At 36.3% G+C, this 25064-nt stretch overlaps 1 protein-coding gene across 3 annotated transcripts in view; it reads right to left on the minus strand.

The window, feature by feature from the left end:
• NFATC1 (nuclear factor of activated T cells 1) overlaps positions 1 to 25064 on the minus strand; it is a 145104-nt gene that overhangs the window by 58666 nt on the left and 61374 nt on the right. For all 3 annotated transcript variants that reach the window (XM_007430175.4, XM_007430174.4, XM_025167897.2), the window contains exons 4-6: positions 14624 to 14826; positions 7839 to 8011; positions 7358 to 7498 (exon numbers count right to left, since the gene is read on the minus strand). In XM_007430175.4, coding sequence (XP_007430237.1) covers positions 7358 to 7498; positions 7839 to 8011; positions 14624 to 14826 — 517 coding nt within the window. The remainder of the gene's footprint in view (positions 1 to 7357; positions 7499 to 7838; positions 8012 to 14623; positions 14827 to 25064) is intronic.

A 25064-nucleotide genomic window follows, 5' to 3' on the forward strand; every position in this document is an offset into this window, starting at 1 on the left:
GAACATTGGTTGAAAATGACCATGTAACGTTGAATTTTTGATTTTAAGGGAAACGGGCTAAGTATAGTCAAACATGTAACATGGACTTTTTAAAAAGCAGATTTTAATAAATTCAAAACAATAATAACTAGGATTCCATGGCAGAGGAAATTCATGAGGGAAGATGCTCAAGATATAGTGGAGTTCCTTAAAAAGAAGATACCAAAAGCACAACTTTAAACAAGTCTAACAACAACAAAGAGGACACATATAGGAGACCAAAACAGGACCAGATCATCAAGGTAGGTTATATAGTTAGCCTAAAACCTTAAGAGTGTCAGGAAAGCTAGAATTCAGAATGAATTGAGGGTGGTAAAGGATCTAAGAATAACAAAAAGAGCTGCTAAATATGTTCAGAATAAAAGGAAGGAAAATGGATCCATATACTAGCTGCTTATTCAAGACAATAAAAATGTTAAAAGTAACAAAAGAATAAGCAGAGCTACTAAACTCCTTTTTTATTTCAGTATTTTCCAACAAAAAGTATGTGTTCCACCAGAAAACTGGAAACAACAAGATGAATTCTGAGAAACATGGTCAGGAATATTTATTTACTCTAAGAAAATTTACATCGCCATGGCCAGATGAACTGCATTCTAGGTACAGTAAAAATTTGCTGATGGTCTGGCTGAATCTTCATGTATCGTGTTTGAAAAATCCTGGAGTACTGATGAAATGCTAGATGACTGGAGTGCAAGAAATGTTAGTACTATTTTCAAAAAGGGATGCCTTCAAAAGGGGGGGGGAGGAACCAGAGAACTGCAAACCAGTCAGTCTGACATTAATACCTGTGGAGATTCTACATCAATAATAAATAGATTGATCTGTAAGTATTTTGAAAAATATGTGGTAATTAGTCTGCATGGATTTGTCAAGAACAAGTCTTGCCAGACTAATCTAATAATTAATTTTTGATTGAGTAACACCATTGTGGGAATGCTATAGACATAATATATCTTGATTTCAGCAAAGCATTTTAAAATGTACTCCATGATATTCTGATTAGCAAGCTAATTAAGTGTGGGCTGAATGGCATGACAATTAAATGAATACATAGCTGGCCTGAAAACTGCACTCAGAGTGTGTTCATCAATTGTGCATCATCAAACTGAAGAGAGCTATTAAGAGGCATGCCATAAGATTAAATCCTGTGCCCTCTATTCTTCAATATTATTGTTAATGGTGGAAATGCTTATAAAATCTGCCAGTGACAAAAATATGGGTAGGAAACTTAATATTTTAGAAAACAACAATAAAATTCAAAATGATCTTGTTAGGTTAAAGAAATGGTCTGAAAATAATATGACGCAATTTAACAAAGTACAAAGTTATTCCCTTAGGAAACAAAAATTAGATGTGCAAGTATAGGATGGGGGATACTTGGCTTGGTAATAACACTTGTGAAAAATATTTTGTAATAGTATTTGATTGCAAACACCCTATGAGTCAGCAGCATGATGTGACTGCAAGAAAATAAAATACAGGTTGGATCAACAGAGGAATAGCTTTCAAATCAAAAGAAGTAATATGTCTACTTTATTCTGCTTTGGTCAGATTCTAGCTTGTGGAAATCTGACCAAACACTGTGTCCAATTCTGGGTACCACACTTTAAAAAGGATTCAGAGAAACTGGAACAGGTTCTGAGAAGAGCAGTGAAGATTGTCAGGAGATTAGAAAGGAAGTGCTATGAAGGAAAGACTGAAGGAGGTGGGTATGTTTAGCCTTAAGAAGAAGAAACCAAGGGAGATGTAATAGCCCTCTTCAAATACATGCAACATGTCACACAGAAGGTCAAAACCCATTCTGTATTGGTCCAAGGAACAGGTCATGGAATAATGGGTTTAAGTTACAGAAAGGCAGACTACAACTGAGATATCCATCCATCCATCCATCCATCCATCCATCCATCCATCCATCCATCCATCCATCCATCCATCCATCCATCTCCTAATTCTAATAGTAAGAGCAGCTCAACAGAGGAAGCAATTACTCAAAGAGACAGTGGGCCTGTCTAATTGGATGTGTTCAAGCAGAGGTGAGATCACGTATGCTTTAGTTTGGATCCCTGAACTGAGCAAGAGTTTGAAATTGATGCTCTAATTGCTCTTTTCAGCTCTACTGCAAATGTGTTGTACTCCTCTAATAGGACATTCCTTGCTAATTATATCAAGCTATTATCTGAAATAGAAGGTTCACTCGACAGAGCTAAGCTTATCATGTTTTCTATTGGTTGAACTGATTCTGCAAGATCATCCTTAGTAAATACGTAGGTGCTTAAATTGGAAAATAAATTATAAATATTCTCACAGGCAATACTGTGCTAGTACAAATGCTCTATTTTGCAAATGTACAAAGTAAATGGCAATAAATAACATAAGTAGCCATGAAATGACTTCTCACATTTTGAAGAAGTATTTTGCAGGTACACGTACAAACATATCAATAAGGTTAATGTTATGAGAAGCTGTCCCCCAAATCAATTCATTATTTCTTCTGAAATTCACACAAGTCTACTAAATTAAAACAGTGAGATAAATTGAACCATAGAACCAAATTCTGCAAACAAGAACTTATGAAAACCAAAATAGCTGCTGAAATCACTCCTGGAAATAAAATAACATTTTAAGAAAGCTGAACCTTTAAAACAGAGCAGACGTCTTCTCTCTTGCTCTCTTTACAACTTGGTGATCAAGTTCTTGAATGCATATTTAATATTGAATTTCATCACTGGAAAATGTATCTCCATGCGCAAGCAATAAATATTAACACCACCATTCTTTCAACAACACTATAACATGTCTCAGGAAATGACAGCATGCTTCTGAAGAGAAGCTGTGTCTCTTGCAGGATAGCAATCTTCCTCCAGCACTGTCATCTAGATATTAATTTTGGTTTGAGATTAGCATCTTTGCAACACATGTCTCTTTATTTTGATACCCATTTTAGATAAATATTTTAAGCAACAAATACTATTGCCTAGTCATTTCATTTCGAGTAAGAGATAAAGAACACCATAGGTGATGTTAACTTTCCTGAATCTCCTGGTTGTTTGCCAAAAAGTTGTGTTGAAGGAGTTAAGCTGAGAGCACACTTCTGCTGTTGACTTCAGGTTCAAGAATGGACTTGATCATTCTTCAGGGATTCCCTTTCATATGAGTCATTGTTAAGGCAGGCCAACCCTCCCTTTTTCTCTTTCTATGCAAGAATAATGCCATTTCTCTGGAGATCATAGCAGCTGAAAGATAGCCCAGAATGGCAGGCATAGTTCAAGACTTCAGCACAAAATAATGTTCAGTGAACTACAAACAACTGGTGTGGTTTATAAACAACTAGTATCATATTAATTAACAAAGACCTACAACTTAGACACTGATACCAATTTGGAAAGCTGAATGTAGACCAAATATAACTTAATAACTTTAAAAAGAAATAATTAGCATTGCCATCAGTTAAACTCACAAAAGAAGAACCAATGCCTATGTGTCAAACATCAAAAGGTTTAAAAACTATGTACTTAAACATACATATATAACTGTATTATTTCCTATGCACACTAATCTGTCCCATTAAAATATTGTGGCTTACCTTTAATAGAAATGTTGAAATGTAGAATTACATTGCTATACATATTATAATTGGTTCATTGCTTAGATCATACAATACAAACCATAATTTTGTTTAATTGGTTTTGGTTTACTTGATAAATAATACGATATGGTTACCTAACATATTATATGTTAGGCCATTATATTTACTATCTGATGGAATTGTTTGGCAGGAACATCTCATGATCTGCATCAAATATTCTTAATAAAGAATCTTTGCAGGTTTGTTGAAGCTATACTACCAGAATTTCATCCACTATAGTTATGCTGGGTGGAGACTATGGGAACTGTAGTGCTCCAAATAAGGTAAGAGATTACTGCCTTAACATAGCTACTTCAGGCCACTGTGTTCTAAGTATTGTTGACAAATGGCTGGCTGGCTTTAACAATCAAATGAATAAATGAAACTATAATTTGTTCTATCCAAACATTGCTCCAATGCTTTTCTTCCAATCAACTTGTTACTCTCCCTGATTAAATAGATGTAGAAGAATCTGGAAATGTCTAGGCCGCATTTTAGCCTGCCCCTTTCTACTCTTCTTTTCCATGTAACTCTCTCTGTTGGCTTTATAGTTGAAGATGCCCCCTTGGGTTATCTTAATTCACTATCTGTACTTGGGTGAAAAACATGCAAAAGAGCATGAGAAGGTATTGGTCTGCCTCAGTCAGCTTGCATCTCCAAATGATACTGTAGCTCTGTCTGACAGTAGACCGAGACTGCCTTACTCAGCAAAAGTGCATGTCCTCCTAACATACTGCACAGTTAAGGATAGTCAGTCCACACCGTGGAACTCCGATCACTTTGGAACTCAGTGAATGTTGAGGGTGCAATGGTCACAATTATCAAAGCCTTCTTTGAAGGGCTGGGAGAAGTGAAGAGTTTGAGTATTTCAGGAGACAGCTTAAAGTTCAGGGGTTCAACAAGCAGCTGTGGAATGCCTCATTTGTGCCAGCACCACGGAAACTCTTTCCAAAACAAAAAAGCTTACAAAATTTTTTCCTCCTCCTCCTTTATTGCCTTCACTAACCCTGGCTTTTTATACAACCCCCCCAATTTATCTATCTGCCTTTTTTAACTTCTCTTTGCTGCATTTTTACTCAAGTCCCAATTCTCCTAGCTGCTTGATTCTAAAATGGCAGACAGAGATGATCCTGCAAAGTGTCAGGTGTTTTCAGATTCCTTCAGATCCTTACAACTGAAAATACACCCTTTCAGAAGCAGAAGAAGAGGAAATTCAGGTAAGAAAAAGTCAGGCAAAAATTGGTGTAACTTGTCCCTGGAAATTGTCTTTGCAATCCACTTCTAGAAAAGCTTTTGGGGTACCTTAACCATCTTAAATGAATATTTAATAACAAAGTGTCTCTAATAATTCTCTCTTTTTTTACAGTGTTGAGGAGAAAAATAAATTTCTGAGATTTATTTGCTGTCAATAGTGGACTATGCTAACGATTGGAATAAAAAACCAAAATGATATGTAGTACAAGAAACAAATCCAAATCCTCTATTTGAAAAAGAGAATTGGAAAGAAAATATCTATAGAGCCCATGATGGAAATTTCTTCTAATTAGGAGTTTTTTTGTAGATAATCTACACAATAATGTGGTTTTGTTATGAGTTTTCCAAATATATGTTTATTACATTATACAAAAGAATGTATAGTTATAGAGAGAGTACATAAACTTTATAATGTAATGCATATCATCTTTATATAGATAGATTATAGGTCATTTTGTATTCTGGTGCTTTTATTACATCGGTTTTGCTTTCTATCACAGCTGACAAACTGCTTCCCTCCCCCTCCCCTCTCTATCACACACACATCAATTTAATTCTCTGGAATAATGTTCTATATCTCCTGCTGGCTCTCTTTATATTCCTGGCTAAGTAAGGTACTTGGTTTTTCAATTATTTTAACCTGGCAATTGATGCGTCATTTCATTCATTAAATATATTTTATTTGCAAATAACTGCATATGCACAAATAATTACTCTATTTTTGTGCTCTAATATATAGTTTGACTGCAGAGCCTGGAACTGTATCATAGGATTTGACACAGTGTATAATCTTGCAGGTCAAGGCAGCCCAATCTATCATCAAACTTTTTGTATAGTATTAGATTCTTAACATTTAAAAAGAATTTTATTTTGTAAAAATTCCTCAGCACCCAAATCTGGATGTTATAGATTTATAACAAAAAAGCAATGCAAGGGTTAAAAATTCCCACCTTTTATACTATTGCTTCAGTTCAATGGACATTTCCTTTGTGATAGCGTTTTGATGAAGCAATAAAAATGTGAAAAGTTCCCATTAATAATCTCTGATGTTTGGCCCTCAGATTGTTTTTACAAAACATACACAAATTAGATTTTCATTTCAACTATCTACCCAATGATATCACATTACAGGCTAGATCTCATATTCCCAGACCAGTGATCCCCAATTTGAGGTGGGGTGGTAGATTTAGATTTTGGAGAGCATGCCATAGGTGCTCTCACAAGATGGCTGCTGCGGTACCCATTCACAAAACATTTGCTAGGGCCAGAACCAGTTACAAAGCACCCATTAACTTACCCCTGCTTACTTTTGTTCTTTTGGGGAGGCAGATGGATACCCTTCCAAACAAAAGCATTTAGCTGCAGCTGTCCATGATGTTCGTTTTCTAGGAGAGCTTTTGGGGCTCCAAGATATTTTTGGAAAATGAAGATGGTTGGAAGCTGGAGTTTTGTTTTCCAGATGCCAGCTTACCATTCCATTAAATTAAAATAATCTTTTAATTATTAATAAAGTCAGGTGAAGCAGGCAGCCTGGAGAGCATCGAGAGATGTGTGCAATCATACTGATGCTGCTAGACATCACGTTGGAGAACCCAGTCCTAGTCACTGCAGGAAGTCACTGTGATAACTCAATTCCACTCCTATTCAGATAATATTATAGCCCCTAATAAAATCAGTAGTTTTCATATATGCCATAACCTGCCAACAATATAGTTTGCTGTTTAAATAGGCCCAAAGGTCAGTATCTCTACAAGAGATTAAGTGGATATAAATCTGGCACGAAAAATCTCAGCACGCAAATGAACAGGTACTAATTCCTAAATACTCTCTTGCTAAACTTAAAATATCTGTACACCTCTAGGCCACTTTTAGCAATCTCCTTCTCTCTACCCTCTGCACCCAGAACCGGTATCTTATATGAGATTCACCCAAATTTAAGGAGAAGCTTTTTAGAAAGCTGGGCAAAATGGAAAACACTATTCATCTACTTCCTTCTACCAGCGTTCCTTTTCTCTCTGCGTATACCTATTTCTATCCAGCAAAAATAGGTCTGGAATCAGACTTGTGTAGGTGAGCTAAATTTGTGAGCTAGACTTACTGAAAGTTTCCTCACACCTGTACTCAAGCCACAAACACATGCTTGTTCCTCCAGAATGGTTACATTTACAAATTATTTTTGTTTTATGCATTTCATAAAAACAAACTCTTTAAAAACATTTCATTATCAAACCCAGTAAACACAATGAGATTTAGTTCCAAGTCCACATGTTCACGCTCTGTCTGCTAATATCACTTGTGAAAGCATATAAAATAGCTGAACCAGGTAATAACAATTTAGGAGACGGCATGATTAAAAAACCTTTATTCTAGTGCAACACTGCAGCTGTATCTTTACACTGGCAACTTAAGCATAAATACTGATAGCATTTTAAATACCTGGAGCCTTCTCCACAAATATGACTTTGGAGTCTTGAAGAAAGTTATGTCCACTCAGAATCATTTTCTTCCCACCCATCACATGGTAGCTATCAACACTCTGCTTCTCTACCAGAGGCAGTTCCTGGGCCGATCTTTGGGCTGATGAGATGAAAAAAGAACATACAAATAAAATATGAATATACACTAAAACATACCTGGGGTTAGAGGTTTTTAAGTATTCTAATTTGTGCAGGCAACATTTATAAACTTTTAATAGTATTTGGTTTGAGGAGACAATTATTGAGTTACTTGTGCCTTGGTGCAATTTCAAGGTCTCTTTGGAAGAATAGTAGAGTGTGTTTATTTTTGCCTTCAACTCTTCTCAAGAGGTATTCAGCATTCTAAGTACAAGATGCTTCTTTATGTGAAATTCAGAGAGACAGAAAAACTTACATCTTAAATCCAAACACAAACACACTGAGATAGAAAGGATACTTACAACATTCAATAGGGTTGGAAGACACTTGCAAAGAAAGGGTTCTTTCATTAGGTTGAGGGATGTGAACACGGAAGACCAGCCGAACTCGTGTATTTTTCCTCCCAATGTCAGTTTCACCTTTTCTCAGTTCAATGTCTGAATTTCTAAGTTTCAGTATTCCAGCACAGTCAATGCTATCCAAAGAATAACAACAGCAAACAATCCATTTAAAATGTTGCAAGCTTCCAGAATGACATACATCTAAACAGTTGATGTGCCTTAGGTAATCTTAAGGGGAAAAAAAGACTAATTGAAGAGTACCAGGAACTGCTAGAACATTTATTCACAGAACTAAACACATAAAGAAGTCTCTTCCCTGTTCCTTATTGATTTATTGAACCACTGGATCACCAGTTTTTGATTTGGAAGCCAGTTACCTCTGATATCAAGAATTCAGGATACTTCCAAAAAAGACCTCTTAGCACTAGCAATCAAAACGTATTGTGCAGTTTAGTTCAGCCTTAATAGATTTCCTCTGCTAGGACAGGAGATTGAAAGAACAGCATAAAAATATGGGACGGTTAGAAATAAAAGATTATATGCAGGTAGTCCTCGCTTAACAACCACAATAGGACCTAAAAATTGGTCATTAAGCAGGGCAGTCATTAAGCGAGTCACCACTTGACCAGACTCAATTTTACGACCATTTTTATGACAGTCATTAAGCAAACCACTGTGGTCATTAAGTGAATCAGGTGGTCATTAAGTGAATCCAGCCTCCCCAATGGACTTTTTTTGCCAGAATTCGCTTAATGATCACATGATTCACTTAGAGACCATGTAATTCGCTTAACAACTATGGTGATTCGCTGAATGACCATTGTAAAAAATCTTGCAAATTGCGAGATGGTCGGGTGCGATGGTCATAAGTGCAAGTAGGTCATAATGCACTTTTTCCGAGGCCAATGTAACTTTGAACCATCGTTAAACAGTTGTTAAGCAAGGACTACCTGTAACCTGAACCCATATAGTTATTTGAATGACTGAGAAGTAGCAGAATAAAAGTGTCTCTTAAAAGCCCCCATAAGCCTTTATCCTCCTTGAGCTCTTCATAGTTCCTACTCATATTTTAACACTGATTTTAAATAGCAAAATGTCAATATGGAGTCTACACGTAGAGACAGGCCGTTCTTGGACATTTCCTGTATTAATATTACATGGCCATATATATAGATGACAAGCAAGATTCAGGGACTCTTTCATCAGCTTTCTTTCTGGAAGTTGTTTAATAAGATTTAGCAAAATCCTCTGACAAATGCTGATAAGGTGTAATTGTTGCTGCCAATCGTTCTGACACTTCTCTGCTGTAGCACTGTTGGTAAGAATAAATTTTGATACGTTTTGATATGTTAATTCACAAATATTATTTAATGTACTCCTTGCTCACTCCTATTAACTTTAGCGCAGGATGGATATTTAAACAAATATTGCCAGGTTAGAGAATTTTGAACAATTAGGGGAAAAAAAGCTTCAAAATTGCAGATAAAGAATTATGGATAAAGTTTAAAGTAGATAATATTTGCAAAAAAAAAAGTGTGTGTGTGTGTGTGTGTGTGTGTGTATGTATGTACGAATGAATGAATGAATGAATGAATGAATGAATGAAGTACTGGGATATTCTTTTCATTGAAAGGCTCAGAAACCATTAACCATAGTTAAATATAAGGTGTTACAGGATACAAAGGAAAGAGGAGTACTGGGTTTACCTGATTTCAAATTGTATTTTGAAGCTTGCTATTTGCTTTGGATAAGAGTGGGTGCTGCTGAGAAATAGAAGGTTCTTGGAGTTAGAAAGATACAACCTGAGATTTGGGTGGCATGGATATTTGTGGTATGACAAGTCAAGGTTAATGTGAATTTTAAAAATAATTATGTTAGACGTGCCATGTTGAGAATATGGAATAGATACAAACCCAGGTTGTGCCTGGAAATGCCTTTGTAATTCTCAGCCCAAGAAGCATTTTATAGACGAGAAATAATAGGCAAACACAGATGGCTAACTTATTGTGAGATACTAGAATTCTGTCAAGGGGAATGTAAAATAAAATCAAGAGTAGAACTGGTGGCAGAGGGATATAATTGTCAATGGTTCTCTTATTTACAATTATTAGAAAGATTTAAAGTAGACAAAATAAAGTATGGTTTTGAACATTTTAAGATTGAATTTGAAATAAATTGTGGACAAATGGTGAACATGTAATTGCTAAAATGTATAAACTTTTATTGAAATTTGAAACAGAAGAAGAAGAAGTGAAAGATTCTATGATAAAGTGGGCTAAAACTTTGGTTATAATATGCAGATGGAACAATGGGAAAATATGTGGCTGAAAGGATTGAAATTTACACTATGTCATAATCTTAAAGAGAATTTTTATAAAATAATGTACCATTGATATATGTCACCAGAGAAATTGTCTAGAATATATAAAGGCATTTCAAATTTATGTTGGAAATATGAACAACAAGGGACATTTTATCATGTTTGGTGGATGTGTAAAAAAGCTAGAAAATTCTGGATTCAAATACATGCACTGATTTAGAGGATTTTAAAGATTAATATACAACTGAGAGCAGAGGTTTTTCTTTTGGGATTGATGGACAAACAGTTGGAAACAAGTCATGGGACTTGTTTTTGTACATGATAACTGCATCGAGATTATTGTATGTACAAAGATGGAAAGATTTGGCACTACCCATAATGGAGGAATGGTTGGTGAAGATGATGGAACTCACTGAGATGGCTAAATTGACTTCTTTGATCAGAGAAAAGACAATATCTATGTTTATTGTTGACTGGAAACCCCTTATGGACTTTTTGCATAAAACAGAAAAAAATGAACTTAATGATTTATGGTTTTGATGATTAGACAGGATAGATTATAGAAAGAAGAGAATTATGTTCTCCATAACCATAGGGTAATAATTTTACTTATAACTGCTGTAAAGAAGATCGAAAGCTACTTCTTTGTATTTTTTTCCTTTCCTTTCCTTTCTTTTCTATTTTTCTTTTACTTTTTTCCCTTTCTTGCACTTTTTTCTGTTTGATTTCTTTCTCTTTTTTTTTCCTTACTGTATATTAGTTTGTATTAATTTTTATCTTCCATTTTAAAAATCTTATATATATATATATATATATATATATATATATATATATATATATATAAAAGAAACCATTAACTGTACAATATTCAGTTACGATATTAAAAAACTGACGGTATAATTTACTCATGGATATTAGAATTACAATGTTACATTGAATCTAATTTTTCATATCTGTTCTAGGCTGTCTAAATGATGTAGATACCACTTGCAAAGCCACACTGTGTCATAAGAGGTGGTCAGCCAATGTTCCAAGGGACAGGTTGAAAAAAAAAAATGACAAGGATATTAAAAGAATGAACAAATTAGGCGAGAGAGGGAGAGAAGAATACAAAAGGAGGTTTAGGAACTCTTTCCATTTTATCATAGTACTCTTTTGTGGTATATCAAATAGATTTGTAGTGAACTTGGATATCAACTTATTGCAATTTTCTCTAAAAGGAAGCTGCTTTGTTCATAATGAAAATGATATCTTAGGAAAAAAGCAAACAAAAGTTCCAGGATTATTTTTGAAATTATTCTGCTTTTATACACAATATTATTTAATAATCCTAAATTTAGCCTATATACCATTGTACTAATTTGTCTTTTGATTTGTACATTAAATTAAAATGTTGCAGGAAGTAATTTTTCCTTATTATTGGTCTCAGAGCAGGGGTAATTATGGTTTGTTTTGTACATTGGCATCAAAGCCTTTTTATATATATATAAAAAAAAGCTTGAGATTTATAAGGCTACTTACTCCAGAACATTCGCTTCTCTAAAACATCCTAGAACAAGTGAATTATAATCAATGCTCTACCTTGAGTTTCTCACGCTTTACAAAAAACATGTTGATCCTCTACTTATACATTTATAATCATGCTTTGCAAAACTGGCTTTTTAGTTGCAAATTATAATAATACTACAGGAAGAACGATCCTATAGGCATGATCCCCTTTTAAAAGTTTACAGAGGCATGAAGAAGACAAAGCCAGCCAGCCAGCCAGCCATATGACTATCAAAGCTAAGTAAAATGCTTGATTAAAATGTATTAAAACCATGGTTACATGAAAATTCTAGGTTCTAGTCAGGGGAGTCCACAGGGCGTTGGGGTGTGTGTGCTCTTTTGACCTGCCTTCTGGAGGATGCCCCTGGTTCCAACTCAGAATTCAGAAGAAGCAAAGCAGGTTAGTACAATTAGAATAGCCTTGCTTTCCTTTGCTTTCAGCTCTGGGATTTGGGGCTGATTCAGACATACTGCTAAGCTAAGACTTGCATATTTCTTCCTTCCTTCCTTCCTGGGCTAAGAGTGTTTGCCTTATAGGACCAATACAAATGATTCTTTGCTGGTACAGATGAAAGAGAAAATTCTGGTTTGCCTCAAATTAGGAAAGAAGAGAGGTAATTATTACATATCTTAGGTAGATTATGTATTTGTCCAGAAATTCCTTGAAGAATTCACATCATGTCTTTTATGTATATTTTCTCTCAAGCGCCTGAACATTTAGCAATTTTATTACATGTAATAAAGTTCTATATTCCTGATAAAAAATATTGCAGGACTATTATATGCCTGCCAGACAAGAAAACAGCAACTAGACTTCAATAATGCAGAGAACGGCTGGCCATATGCTACATTTATACAAATTGACTCCTTGCCATTCACTTTGGTGGAATAAAGCCAGTCCCACAAGCAGTTTTAACTAGAATTTGGCACATGTCTTCTGCTATAAAGTATCAAGAATGGTCAGAGCTGTCTCTGTCTTGGTTTTCGGGGAAAAAAAGAAAAGGAAAAAATGCTCTATCTGATGAGTTGCTGCGGTAGCAAACAAGTCTGTCAGATTTGAAACATAGCCAGCCATCATCATTCCTAATGGTGAATCAAGACTGCTAATGAAGTCAGGATGTTGCACAGTCTGTGATCCTCTGAGTGAGCTCGCAAGGGCCTTGGTGCCAGATGAAGCATGGCGCTACAATGCAATGCTTATGCTAAACTGCAAATGTAGCAAACCCCAAACGCTGATTTGCCCAATGGAATTGTTGCCATGATGTTAAGACCAGACACTTTCAAGTTTTTAGGCACTGAGGTGATTGCTGTCCTAGATTCAGGACATCGCCACGCTCAGATAAGCGGATGAGAAATGGGCTAAAAAGAAGCTACTATAGTTCATGATTAATCTTTCTTTCAAGGCCTTGATTGGTTATAACCGCAATTCCTGAGACAGATGTAACCTTACAGAATCAGTATAAATACAACTGTAACACAGCTTTATTGATCCAAGTTGTTTGGCAGGCCGCAAAAACACTTCATTAATTTTGACATTCCAGGAAACAGCAGTGCTATTTATACATCATTAAATGGACACTAGGCTAAACTGGTTAATTCACAGTGAGTCCTAAGAGTTTCAGGCAACTGAGATTTTGGTAGTGATACATAATAATTATGATTAAGAAGCTGATCCTGTAGCAAGGCTACAAGGGCAAACAATTTATCTTCATATTTACTCTCTGTTTGGATGGTTCATAACTAAATGCTATCTCATATGTTTTCCTCCATAAGCGAGTGAATAATTTGCTCAAATTTAGCCATGCAATCTTGGGCACGTTTACTTATTTGCTTGCTTCATTTTAAAAATTGTATGCCACTTTTCAAAACCAGGTTTTCCCATTCTATCCAATGGGTCTGATTCCCAGATAAATGTGTTTCTGATTACAGCTTCAATGTGGTACCACTTTATAAGTACCTAGGGTTTTTTTCCGTAATCACCTTCTGTGACACTGTGCCCTGTTATTATTCTAGTTCTCTGCCCTCCAGCTCCAGATGCCATTTAATATTACAGAACATTTGCAGATGTTATTAAAACACACACTAAACATGCACACACAACCCAATTTTTAACAATACCCAAGGGTGCAATGGCAACAGAGAAAAGGAGTGAGGTCTTGATTGTGTAAATATCTGCCACATTACTTTTCTTTTCAAGTGAGATAATTTGGGGCTAGGGAATATTATCATAACCTATACAGATTATTTATTTGAAATGTTCATATTTGCTTCCATTTTGGCTTTACTTGCACACATTTCTCTGGGGCAGAACAAACATTCCTTATGAATTAAGTAGGATGTGTTATCCTAATACTGTCTGATGGTTAAAAATTCCATGAGACAAACCTTTGTGTATATTTCCCCTAATATTTGTGTGTCTCATTTAGTTGCAGCTTCAGAAAAACCCCACCTTTGGTTAAATTTTCCTTTAACACACCCAGTCTCTCTTTTCTTTGTGAGAATGCTAGCAAACTTGTTTCCTGCAGAATAGACTGCGGGAATAAGGTGGTGTCAGGTTAAGAACCTAAAACAGGAGCTGAGGTAGGAGATATTTACAGCTCTGTAACTGATATACCGATTTTAAATAGCAAAGAAGCATAGCGATGTGTGTGTGTGTGTGTGTGTGTGTGTGTGTGTGAGAGAGAGAGAGAGAGAGAGAAACTATCAGTTGTCCTAAATAAATATTTGCACATTTTAATAAAACACTAGAAAGCAGTGAAAAAGATTTTGAACAGAATTCTGCAGCTGGAAAAAAAACTAACATTATTTAGTTAAAAAAAAAAAAAAGACAGGCAGACCCCTACCAAGTGCCTTGACATAAAAAGGAGGTAGGCCTTACATTGCTCTCATGTTGTTTTCAGGTAAAAGTGGAATTTCCAAGACTTTGGTGTTGGAAAGTATTGTTTCGTGGCTGGTTGTGGAAACAGTCTTCCCAGTGATCCGATGAACCTGGTAGAAGGCGTGGGGCCGCAGCAGGCGGTCATCTGCAGTCCCGATGAATAGCTGTAGTGTGAGTGGTTCACTTTCTAAGTAACCATGTAGCTGGCAAGAGAATATAAAGAGTTCCTGCTAAGCACCATATACATCAACAACTAGGAATCTTTTAATGTTTTATATGAAAGACAGTCTAACTGAAGGAGAAAAACAGTGACTGGGGCTAAGTGTTAATCTCTCTCCACCTACCCACATGAGGATGCATTCATTTTCTCATTATTCTACATGATCTAAAGCATTTCATATTCACTTTAAACAATACTGCTTCAAATTGTCAGAAATTTCATAGAAGAGTCTTTAACTGATGAGAGAGAAAGAGAAAAATCAATTTAAAACAACAGAATATGTATTTTATCTAGAAAAGCCCAGCTCCTGGCATTGCAGTAATTAGAACCTATGTTTCATCTCTCTTGCAGGGTTTCAACTATCAATATCCAAGGGTTTTTTCACTAACCCGCAAGAAGCAGCACAATATAATAAAGAATTTGCATAAAGGAGACTGGCAATGCAAATCATTCTAAGTTTGCACCATATTTCAAGGTATCCGAGCAACTAGATTCTTTCCAGGGTCCAATACTGAAGCCTTCCTTGCATTACCTGAGCATTTTTAAAGCTGTTATTTTAAACCCCACTCAGGCTTTTTGCATACTGCATATTCCATGTAATACTCAGAGACACCATTTTAACTCAGCTTGTGCAACTGCAACTTTAAAGAAAGAGAGAAAAGCATGAGCTAGAACCTCACAGTGACAACATATGAGATTCTTACACATAACAAATGAAAACAACAGATTGGAAGAGGCAGGGAAGAGGGAAACCTCAGCTAAGTAGTTCAATCTGTGCTAGTGTCTGGCTACCTCTTGGCAAGCCATACTACAAGAAGAGCTCCTGATATGCACACAGCTGAGCTCTGCCAAAAGGAGCCTTCGGCTGCACACAAAGACCCATTAAAGCTGGCACAATTGGCACTATTTTCATTTACATCCGTACAATGCCTGAGTTAGCAAAATCTCATGAAAGTGAAGTTAAAGTGAAACAAATGCTAAAGGCACATAGCTTTGATAAGCTGTATCAGCCACCTTTTGGTGAAGATTGTAAATGGGAAAAACATGGGTCATGAAATTTGGAAGTGACTTCCTGGTTAGTACAAAGTCTGTTTAGGGGAGAAAAAAGCCCTAGAAAGCTTTTCCTACGTACCCAGAGCTCATCTTCCATTGGTTTGGAAAGCTAAGATAATGGGAGCCCAGAATACAACCAAACATTGACAATGCAGAAAACTAAAACAATATAACAACATCTCTGCTGGGTCTGGTAATGCCACCCTATACACGTGACAACTCCTACTGAATTCAATGGGAATTATTCCCAGTATGAATAGGACTGCAGTTTACAGAAGCCTTCCCAATCTGGTGTTTTCCAGAAGTCCTGGGACTGAAACTCCTGGAATTTCTACAAGCAGGATCCAAGTTTAGGAGTTACCATCCCAGCACATCTGTAGAATGCCAACTCAGGAGCGAAACTAGCTTAAAACATAGAATGGAGGTCAAGTACACAGACAAGCTTGCATTGTGTTTGGTTCTGTCTTTTTCCTCTTTGGGTTTAATAGGAAACAGAGGAATGAGCCTTTACTCTCTGAAGCAGCCTTCCCTTCCTGTTCCAAGCATGATTCTCACAGTTTTTAGCAGGACTTATTAAGGAGAAAGGGATGGGGTTACAAATAATTCTGGCAGCTGAGCTATTCCCTATCTACAAGTACATTAGGGAAGAATCTTCCTCATTTTCCTTTTTTGTTTTTACTGCCTTTCTATGAACTGGCAGGTCTCTTCTCTAATCCTGAATGAGCTTATAGATAGTTGTATATAAAACCATTCTGAATCCTTGTCAGTCTGGCTGCTGACCACTACACTGATGTCACTACATTGATGAAATATGGACTTCAATTCCCAGAATTCACCATTAGTACAGCCATAGCTGAGAATTGTGGTAGTTAAATTGGGGAAGGCTGCTCTGTGGACCGTAAAGGATTGAAAACCACACTGAGTGTTTCCAAAAGTCTTGTGACAGGTAAACCTTTATTTATTTATTTATTTTTAATAGTGAAATACAAAAAAAATTACAAAAAAAATTATAATAAGATAAAAAAAGATAAATGGTGGTTATATATGTGAATGAAAAAAAACTGGGCGTATTATGGTGACTGAATAAACAAAATGCAACGAAAAAATAAAAAGATTTAAAAAGGCTAATTAACAAAAAAAAAAAAAGAGGGAGAGAAAGAGGGAAGATCCACATAATAACCATAGGTATTAGTATAACTTCTTTTACTTTTTTTTTTTATAAAATTGAATTGTTAGTGATTCTCTTAAGGATCCTCAAATTTCATATACCTTGCACCGATGATATTACCTAGTTGTGTAATGAAACATCTGCAAGCAAACAACCAAGCTCAGAGAGCACCAAGAACTTCACAGTTCAACCTTGAGCTGCAGATATTCCCTTGTATTGGAACCTTGGAGGTTGCTAAAGCATTCAGGCCAGCACATGTTTCAGTTGTATATATTGCCAAGTGAATGTTGTAGGGAGTCATATTCAAAACTCAGTCTCTCAAAGTCTTTAAAGGAACCATTAGAAATCAAGTGTTTCAAAGTACTGATCCCTTGTTTGGCCCAAGCATCCCAATAAAACATCGTCCTGCTAATTTCAAATGTGAGTTATTCCACAACATCAATTTCTCATGTGATTCCAGATCAAAATGTAATCATCACCAAATATGCCTGGCAGCTTTCAAGACTGGAAACAAAGATCCCTGTTTAATAAACCTGGATCTTAAAACTTTCTATGATTTCAGAAGTGTTACACATGTACTCTCCCCTCCCAAAGAGGGGAATATTCATTGAGGGTCTGAATATAGAATATAGATACTAAAATAAAAGCCCACTATCATCATAATGTGACCTCAATTTGCCAAGTTGAGGGGCTTTACCTGCCACAGAGACCTTCTCATTAACTCCTCTGTATAAAGTATATAATGGGGATTAACATTGGAATCCCTCTTAAAATATACATTTATCTTGATGTAATATTCATTTTAACAACATTAATCTCCTAGAGACTTAATGGAAGTTTCAACCATTGAGTCTACTGAAATTGCCACTATACATTTAGACATACTTAAGTCAAGATATTGTGTTATTTTTCAAGAAAATATAAACCTGTTTCATATTTATACAAAATTTACATCTGTATAAATTGTAAATTCTAATCTCTTGCAGTAACCTATAGATGTAAGGGCAGCAAAAGTGACTTTTTCCAGTTACTGGCATAATCAGAGCATTAAGTGTAACCACCATACAACTTCAGTAAGCTTTGGTAAAAACACTGCATAACTATCCAAATCACAGGTATAAAAGTGTAGCATGCCAATGTTACCTTTTTTAAAAAAGGGTAACTAAGCAGAAGTCTTCTATATCAGTGTCCAGACTTACTGTTATTGCATGGAGTGTTTTTCTAATTAGGGAGGCTGTAGGATGGATAAGGGTGTGGTGAGCAGATTCCTGAGCCAACACATCATTCTGTTGTTAGGTCCTCTTTATGAGGCAGTTTCACCCCCACGAAATGTTAGGAAACATGTGAATATGAAAAGAGACTGTAGTGTTTGCTGGTTGATTTCTCTTCTCTTGTCTATGAAGCACTAACCAAAGATCTTTCCTAATATGTGGCAAGTCTTTATTTTATTTATTTCCAAGAAAAATGGAAGGGAAAGGGGGCATTCACTCTGCAAGCGACACATCTAATTAGAGCTGGGGGCAAGGGCAAAGCTTCATTAGCACAGCAATACCGAAGCCGTATTACCAAGCCAATCAATTGGGTGCCCTCTAGTTTTGAACTGCAACTTCAAGCCCTGCCATAACTCCAATTGGTTCTAGCTTGGCCAATGGCAAGACCTTTATACCAGTAGGACACAGCATTGCTTAAATACAGAAGCACTCCATGGAGCCAATGCAAAGCTCATTAGGCCTTAAACTGTGTGGCGCTTGGGATGGCATTTTCCCTTATAGCTTATTTACATTATCACAGCAGAACAAGGAAGCTGTTTTTAAATACATGTGTGGTTTTTTTACTAACTAGGTAGGACTTGTTACATTGTTCCTCTTGAAATTATTTGTGTATCAACCGCTGAACTGCCTGCATCATATAAAAACATGTATTAACGTACTATGGAAAAAACTGAATTATTATTTCAATGGATTCTTATGAACCACCTAGAAATATGGCTTGTAGCCAATCATAATACTGCCCTGTAGTAAAAAAAAATTCTTTGGGCTAAAGCCTCAATACTAGACAAGTTCAATGGCCCACCTCTATCCCAATTTGATATACTCAAGATGGTTGGGAGTCCTTTTCCCATTGTTCTCAGCAAAATTCAAGAGTTCAAGTGCCATAAGCAGGAGAGAAAAAATGTTTCATTTTGCTATATGCTAATATTGATATCTTTCCTACGATTTGTAGGATTTCCTAGTGAGTTATGAGCAATACTTCTAAGAAGTAAAGTTCACATTTTCTGATAAATATCTGTAATGATATCACAGAGAAGGCGCACACTGTTTCAAATTTTAAAAAGAACTCCTTGACAATCACCTCCTTCACCATTTCTGCATTTTGTTTCACTTGGAGGAATATCAGGTGATTCAAAATCATTTAAACAATACCATTACTCATTATTATATCACTTGCTAAGGGTAACCATTGTGCCTTTATCACACATGATGGCAGAACACTGGAAAATAGACAATATGAGCAGACACACTTAGTTACCATTTAGATCTATGGCATGGCTCAGTGTCTACCTATGACAGGCCTGATTTTAAAACTTGTAGTTCTGCCTGAGAATTTAGCTACAAAAGCTAAAAAAGGCTTCTACATCATAGACAATAAGTCTTTTCCTGAGAGCCCCAGTACAATACATCCGTGGCTGTTCTTATTCCAGCTCTAAGTCCAAGAGATCAGCAGCGTCTTGCCCCGGTGATGGAATCTAGCACTTGCTCTGAAGTTCTGGTACTCCCTTTGTGTAGCAAAGCAGAATACTGGCCTGTTAGCATTTCAGTTCTAAAGTTCTTGACTAAGAAACCTGTAAGCACTGTATGAGTTCATATTTCTCAGACATTTATTGCCATGCTTCTTCTCATACCCTTTCTCTTGAATCCGAAAACAGATCTTGCAATTCTTTAGGCTACTTATTCAAGCCAGATGTCTGCCGACAAATGTATTATGTGCTTAGTTAGCCACTTACAGTAGGCCCCGAAGCAGGAACAGAAAAAGAATTAAACTGTCATCAAAGCCACCCATTTGGGTGTCACAAGATAAAAACTTGTTCTCGCTACAAGCATATCAAACACCCACCTCAAAATGCACTGCATTTCGCACTTGCCTGGGAAAAGCATATAGACCAGCTTTTCCCAAATGTTTACTTTCCAAATGTGCTGAATTTAAACTCCCATTATTTGCAATCAGCATGGCCAATACAATAGATGTAATCTACACATTTATTTTCTTTTCAGCTCTATCGACTACATAATACTTTCTACATTGTATCACACAATAATATGTGTGGGAATAAAACATGATACAAGAATATTTTAAAAGAACATACCAAGAATGTGCTTAATTTTAGATCACGTACCCATTTTCATTACTATGATAGATCTAGTGATATCAGGTTTTTTAAGTAGGCAGCAACTGTTTTCTGGATTTTGCTCTACAAAGCCCACCTTCCAAGAAAAGTTTCTAAATTTTTCAAGTTACTTCCTACCATACTTTACAGAAGTAATTGTCCCTCCCCTCTCCTGTTAAGCACATGAAACTTTAAAATGGAATAGTTATACAAAATACACAAGAGCACTATATAACTGAAAAGGTGAAATTAGCATTCTACAGTGTTAGGAATATATTAGGAAATAAATTAGGAAATATTTATGCAAACGTATTAGGAAAAATATTTTCCCAATAGTGAATATTGTAAGTTTCTCCACTGTTACAGGGTCGTTTTTGTGTGTGTGTATCTGTTGTTTTTGCCTTTTTGTGTTCAGTAGGAAAGGGAACTATATAAGCAAGCACATACACTCTCACATATTTTCCACACATGCTGTGGAAGAGTGAATACTGTTCCTGGCTAGCAGCATGGGAAGCGTGTGTCACATACTCTATTTTTATCCTTTTCTTTCTCTAACGTGGTCCCAAGACTAAGGTGCCACTATCAGCCTTTCTGTGACTAAATGCTGCTGACACAGAATATTTTGCAACATTAGGACAAGACCTGAAGAATCAGTTACCCTCTAAATTTTATAATATATAGCTATATCATACCTTTGCTAACAAATATTACTAGTGACAGCAACAACCAAATCCAATTGTTCCTAATCTGAGCTTCTTCAAGAAAGGTGAGCATTCTGCACAATACTTAGTGGTGATAAGGCAATCTGATGGAGTACATAAACTTTAAAAAATGGAGTACCTAAACCTTAAAAAAGCAGGAGGCTCCAATGGTTATTGCTACTCCTAGAAGGCAGGTAATGATTCCTTCCCTGATAATATATTTGACCATTTCAGTAAAAGAACTACATAATAAGCATAACAAACATATCATGAACATGTTGTATATCCTCCTGAAGGACCTCTACCTGACTTTATCACTTCCATTCTTTTTGTGGTAAATGAAATAACTAAGATGTCCTAAGCCATCTTAGAAAGAACTTCAAAAGGTGCCCTCAACTTTACCCAGAGAAAGTTCAGAGCTAAGCCAGAGGCAGAAAACCCAACCAGCATTTCTACTCATCCCTGGCGATGAAAATACCACCAAAACAATGTAAAGAATTAAGAATCTTCTTTCTGACTCACAAATCTGCTGTTTGAGCTAGTTGCTTCACCAGGCTGGTAGCAGAAATGGCCAGTATTTGCCTGAACCATTTCCCAGAACATCAGTGAGATGCCACTTCTCGTAAGCTTTTCAACTCTTCAAAGCACACTTACTTAGCCTATAAGTAAAATCATGGAATTGAAATGACTGCATATAGTTTTCCTCTGTTCAACCAGCCTTTTACTCTTCCTTCTTGTTCTGTTATTCCTGCTGTGCTAAATTGTGTGTGTGTGTGGGGGGGGAGAGATCTGCCCTTATACTTTTTAAAGTGTCATGCACACAGATGACACTGTAATAATAACTGTGACTCATATTAGGAAGGATTCTAACAAAGCACTATTTTAAATTTATATAGCACACTTTACAAATGCACTTACACTGATCCAGGGTTATCATATCATTTACTTTATAAACAAAGTGCACACAGTGAATTCTTAGTAGTAACAATGCAGAAGCTTATTCAATTTGATTGAGCCATGGCTGGGGAGAAGCCTCTAGTGGCATTATTGAAGTAGTTCAGAAAAGCTGGAAGCTATTCCTGTCTAAACACTAAATATGTGTCATGATAAATCACAAAACTCTTTTCCTTCGTCTGCCATCTGGGAAACTGAGGACTTAGTCCCTAGATGTAGTAAACACTTTAGAGTAACTGACATACAAACAAAACAAAATCATTAATTGAGAATAAATCTGTACACCATACCTGCCAAATTGGGATTTGAAGAAAACTCCTAACATATTGGAATAACCATGTCTTAATACAGCTTCCTGAGCCTCAAATGAATTTTGACATTGAGCATAATCCTGGAGGAATAACAGCTCTTGAAATGAACAGGAACCACATAATCAGCACAAATCTTAGTATCTTCCATGGGGTCTATGCAGACTTTTGTGCCAATTATGTCCATATCTGGAGAGCTCAGAGGCATTTCTGGGAGGTAATGAATATCCTCTGAATCAAAATCTCTTCTCCAACTGTCTTTCACCATAATGTAAAGGAAAACATGAAATTATTAGCCTCTGCCAAATGAAAAACCTAATACTACAGTTATCTGCCAGGACCAGATCATATGCCTGAAGGATAAACCTCAGATACAAATCTTGAAATTAAGTTCAAGATCAACTGACCAATTATCTTGAAATTAAAAGATACTTAGGAAAGTTTTATTTTTATAACAAGATTTAGAACTAGGATTATCAGGAAGTGAGGGCAAACAGCAGCACAAACTAAACTAAACTAAACTAAACACTATGGGTATTTAAAATAAGATTTGTGGAAGTTTTATATCCAACATTGCAATGTTTTCATGTGTGCTTTCCATCCAAATGGCGCAGCAAATAAAAATGTTTGTGTGCATATGATGATATTATGCCTCTAGGGAAAGACTGTTCATACCTATATGACAATATTAGTCATCTTAACACCAGTGTGCCATAAGGAACTATTAATCTCAAGTAATAGAGATGTTTTGCATTCAATGACTGGCTTAACAGGTATTTGGGCAACTTTCCAGAATAAAATGCTCTTTGCAGCTGCTGTATTACACCAGACCCACTTTTCATGACCAGGGAATGTGAAACTGGGCTTCTTAAACATGCTAGAACATGTAATAAGGTTTGGATTCATGTTATTTTTATTTTTTTCATGATTTACAAGTTGGATTGGTGGTGGCAAAGCCCGTTTATACTGGCTAGATCCCACAGAACCCTGAAGAAGACATTTGCTTAAAAAAAATGAACACATTTCTTTAACCTAAGTAATAAGAAGTCTCCATAAAGATTACTTTTCATTTAAACCCTATGCCTTCTAATTTCAGAACAAATTTACGTCAAATTAAAATACGCAATTAAATCAGCATCCCTAAGATCAGAAGACTACTGAAAACTGAAATCATGTTCTGTGTTGATTCCATCGGACTGCACAGACAACCCTTCTCCTAATTGTATACAATTCTCGCCTCTACTTAAACAGCTATGAATATAAGATCATAAGAAGAGCTCTGCTGGGTTAGATAAAAGACTTGCCTACTCCAGCATTCTCCTGCACAGAGTCAACCACATATCATTGGGAAACCCACAAGCCAAACATTAAATCAATAATAGCCTTTTGCTCAGGTTCCCCAGCAATTGGCAATGAGAGGTTTCTCCAACACTGAACGTAATATACAGTTTATTGCCTAACCTGCCTTTAACTTTCTCCAATTCAGTGATCACTGTCACTATACCATGTGCTAATGAGTTTTAAAGTTGAATTATGCGTGATTATTGATCAAGATTTTTCCTTTTCTGGAGGCTAGTTGATGAACTAGTTATTGATCTCTTCAGGGTTGATCTGCTCTCCTTAACAATGAGTGTTATGGTTCCATTTCAATACTCTAGTTTCAGTATTATTTAGGCGACCTTTTAGGAGGAAGTTGGTCTTCCACAGTTAATGAGGTAAAGTCTTGAGCATCACCCAGCTAAAAAAGGCTGTATGGAAGATACTTATCTTGATCCAGGATAAAACACAAGCATATATGAAAGTGGCTTCTTGAACAGAGCCCCAAAGATTCCACTGTCGAGTCAATGCTTCCTGATGGGGAAAGGCAGCGAGCTGAACATTATAAAAAACTGCCAATATTGCCCCTTCTTTGTTTCATGAGTAAGGAAGACTGAGAAGAAAATAATGAACCAACTTCTTGAAGAGATTAATCTTCTCTGAAATTTTATGCCATAAAATATATATTAAAGATACGAGAAGACACTTTCTTTGGGCAGCAACAAGCTTTTATGGCAACTATTCCAAAATTAGCAGTTCTTTTGCGGGTGGCATCTAGATGTGCAAAACTTTTGAGATAATTATGTAATCACCATTTAGCAAGTCACATATATGTGCTGTGTTCCCTAGGTCACATAAGGATAGAAGCAGATCAGGTTGAAACTCCTAGTAATGTCAGTCCCATCAACTGTGGGGAAATGTGAACTAGACAGGGGTGGCCACAAAAATCAACAGCCAACATGGGCTCTTCCTTGCAAGAGGAGATGTGAAAATTAGAAGGGTTGAGCAGGTGTCAGGTGTCTCTTTTTAGATCCTCTACCTCTCAAATGGTTGCAAGCTGCATCCAGTTTCTTCTATGGTCCCCAGTGCTTAATGATCTTGCTTGGCTCTTTGTTTGAGAGAATTGAAAGGTTTATTCAAATCCCCCCTACAAACTCAAGCTGCCAGGATATGGGGCTCCAGAATTCACAACCACTGCACTTTGGCTGGCAAGTTTGTGTAAAGCTGGTGGAGACAAGGAAGGTATATTTTGAAAATCATCCAGAGTCTGCATGGGGGGAAAAAGGCAAGAAGCAGCTCTAATGCAAAGAAAATAAGACAAGGGTGGTTGATCAT

The sequence above is a fragment of the Python bivittatus genome, unplaced genomic scaffold (genome assembly GCF_059951505.1).
Source record: "Python bivittatus isolate LINGU-HERP-01145 unplaced genomic scaffold, Pbiv_v1 ctg000840_np1212, whole genome shotgun sequence".
Classification (NCBI taxonomy): domain Eukaryota; kingdom Metazoa; phylum Chordata; class Lepidosauria; order Squamata; family Pythonidae; genus Python; species Python bivittatus.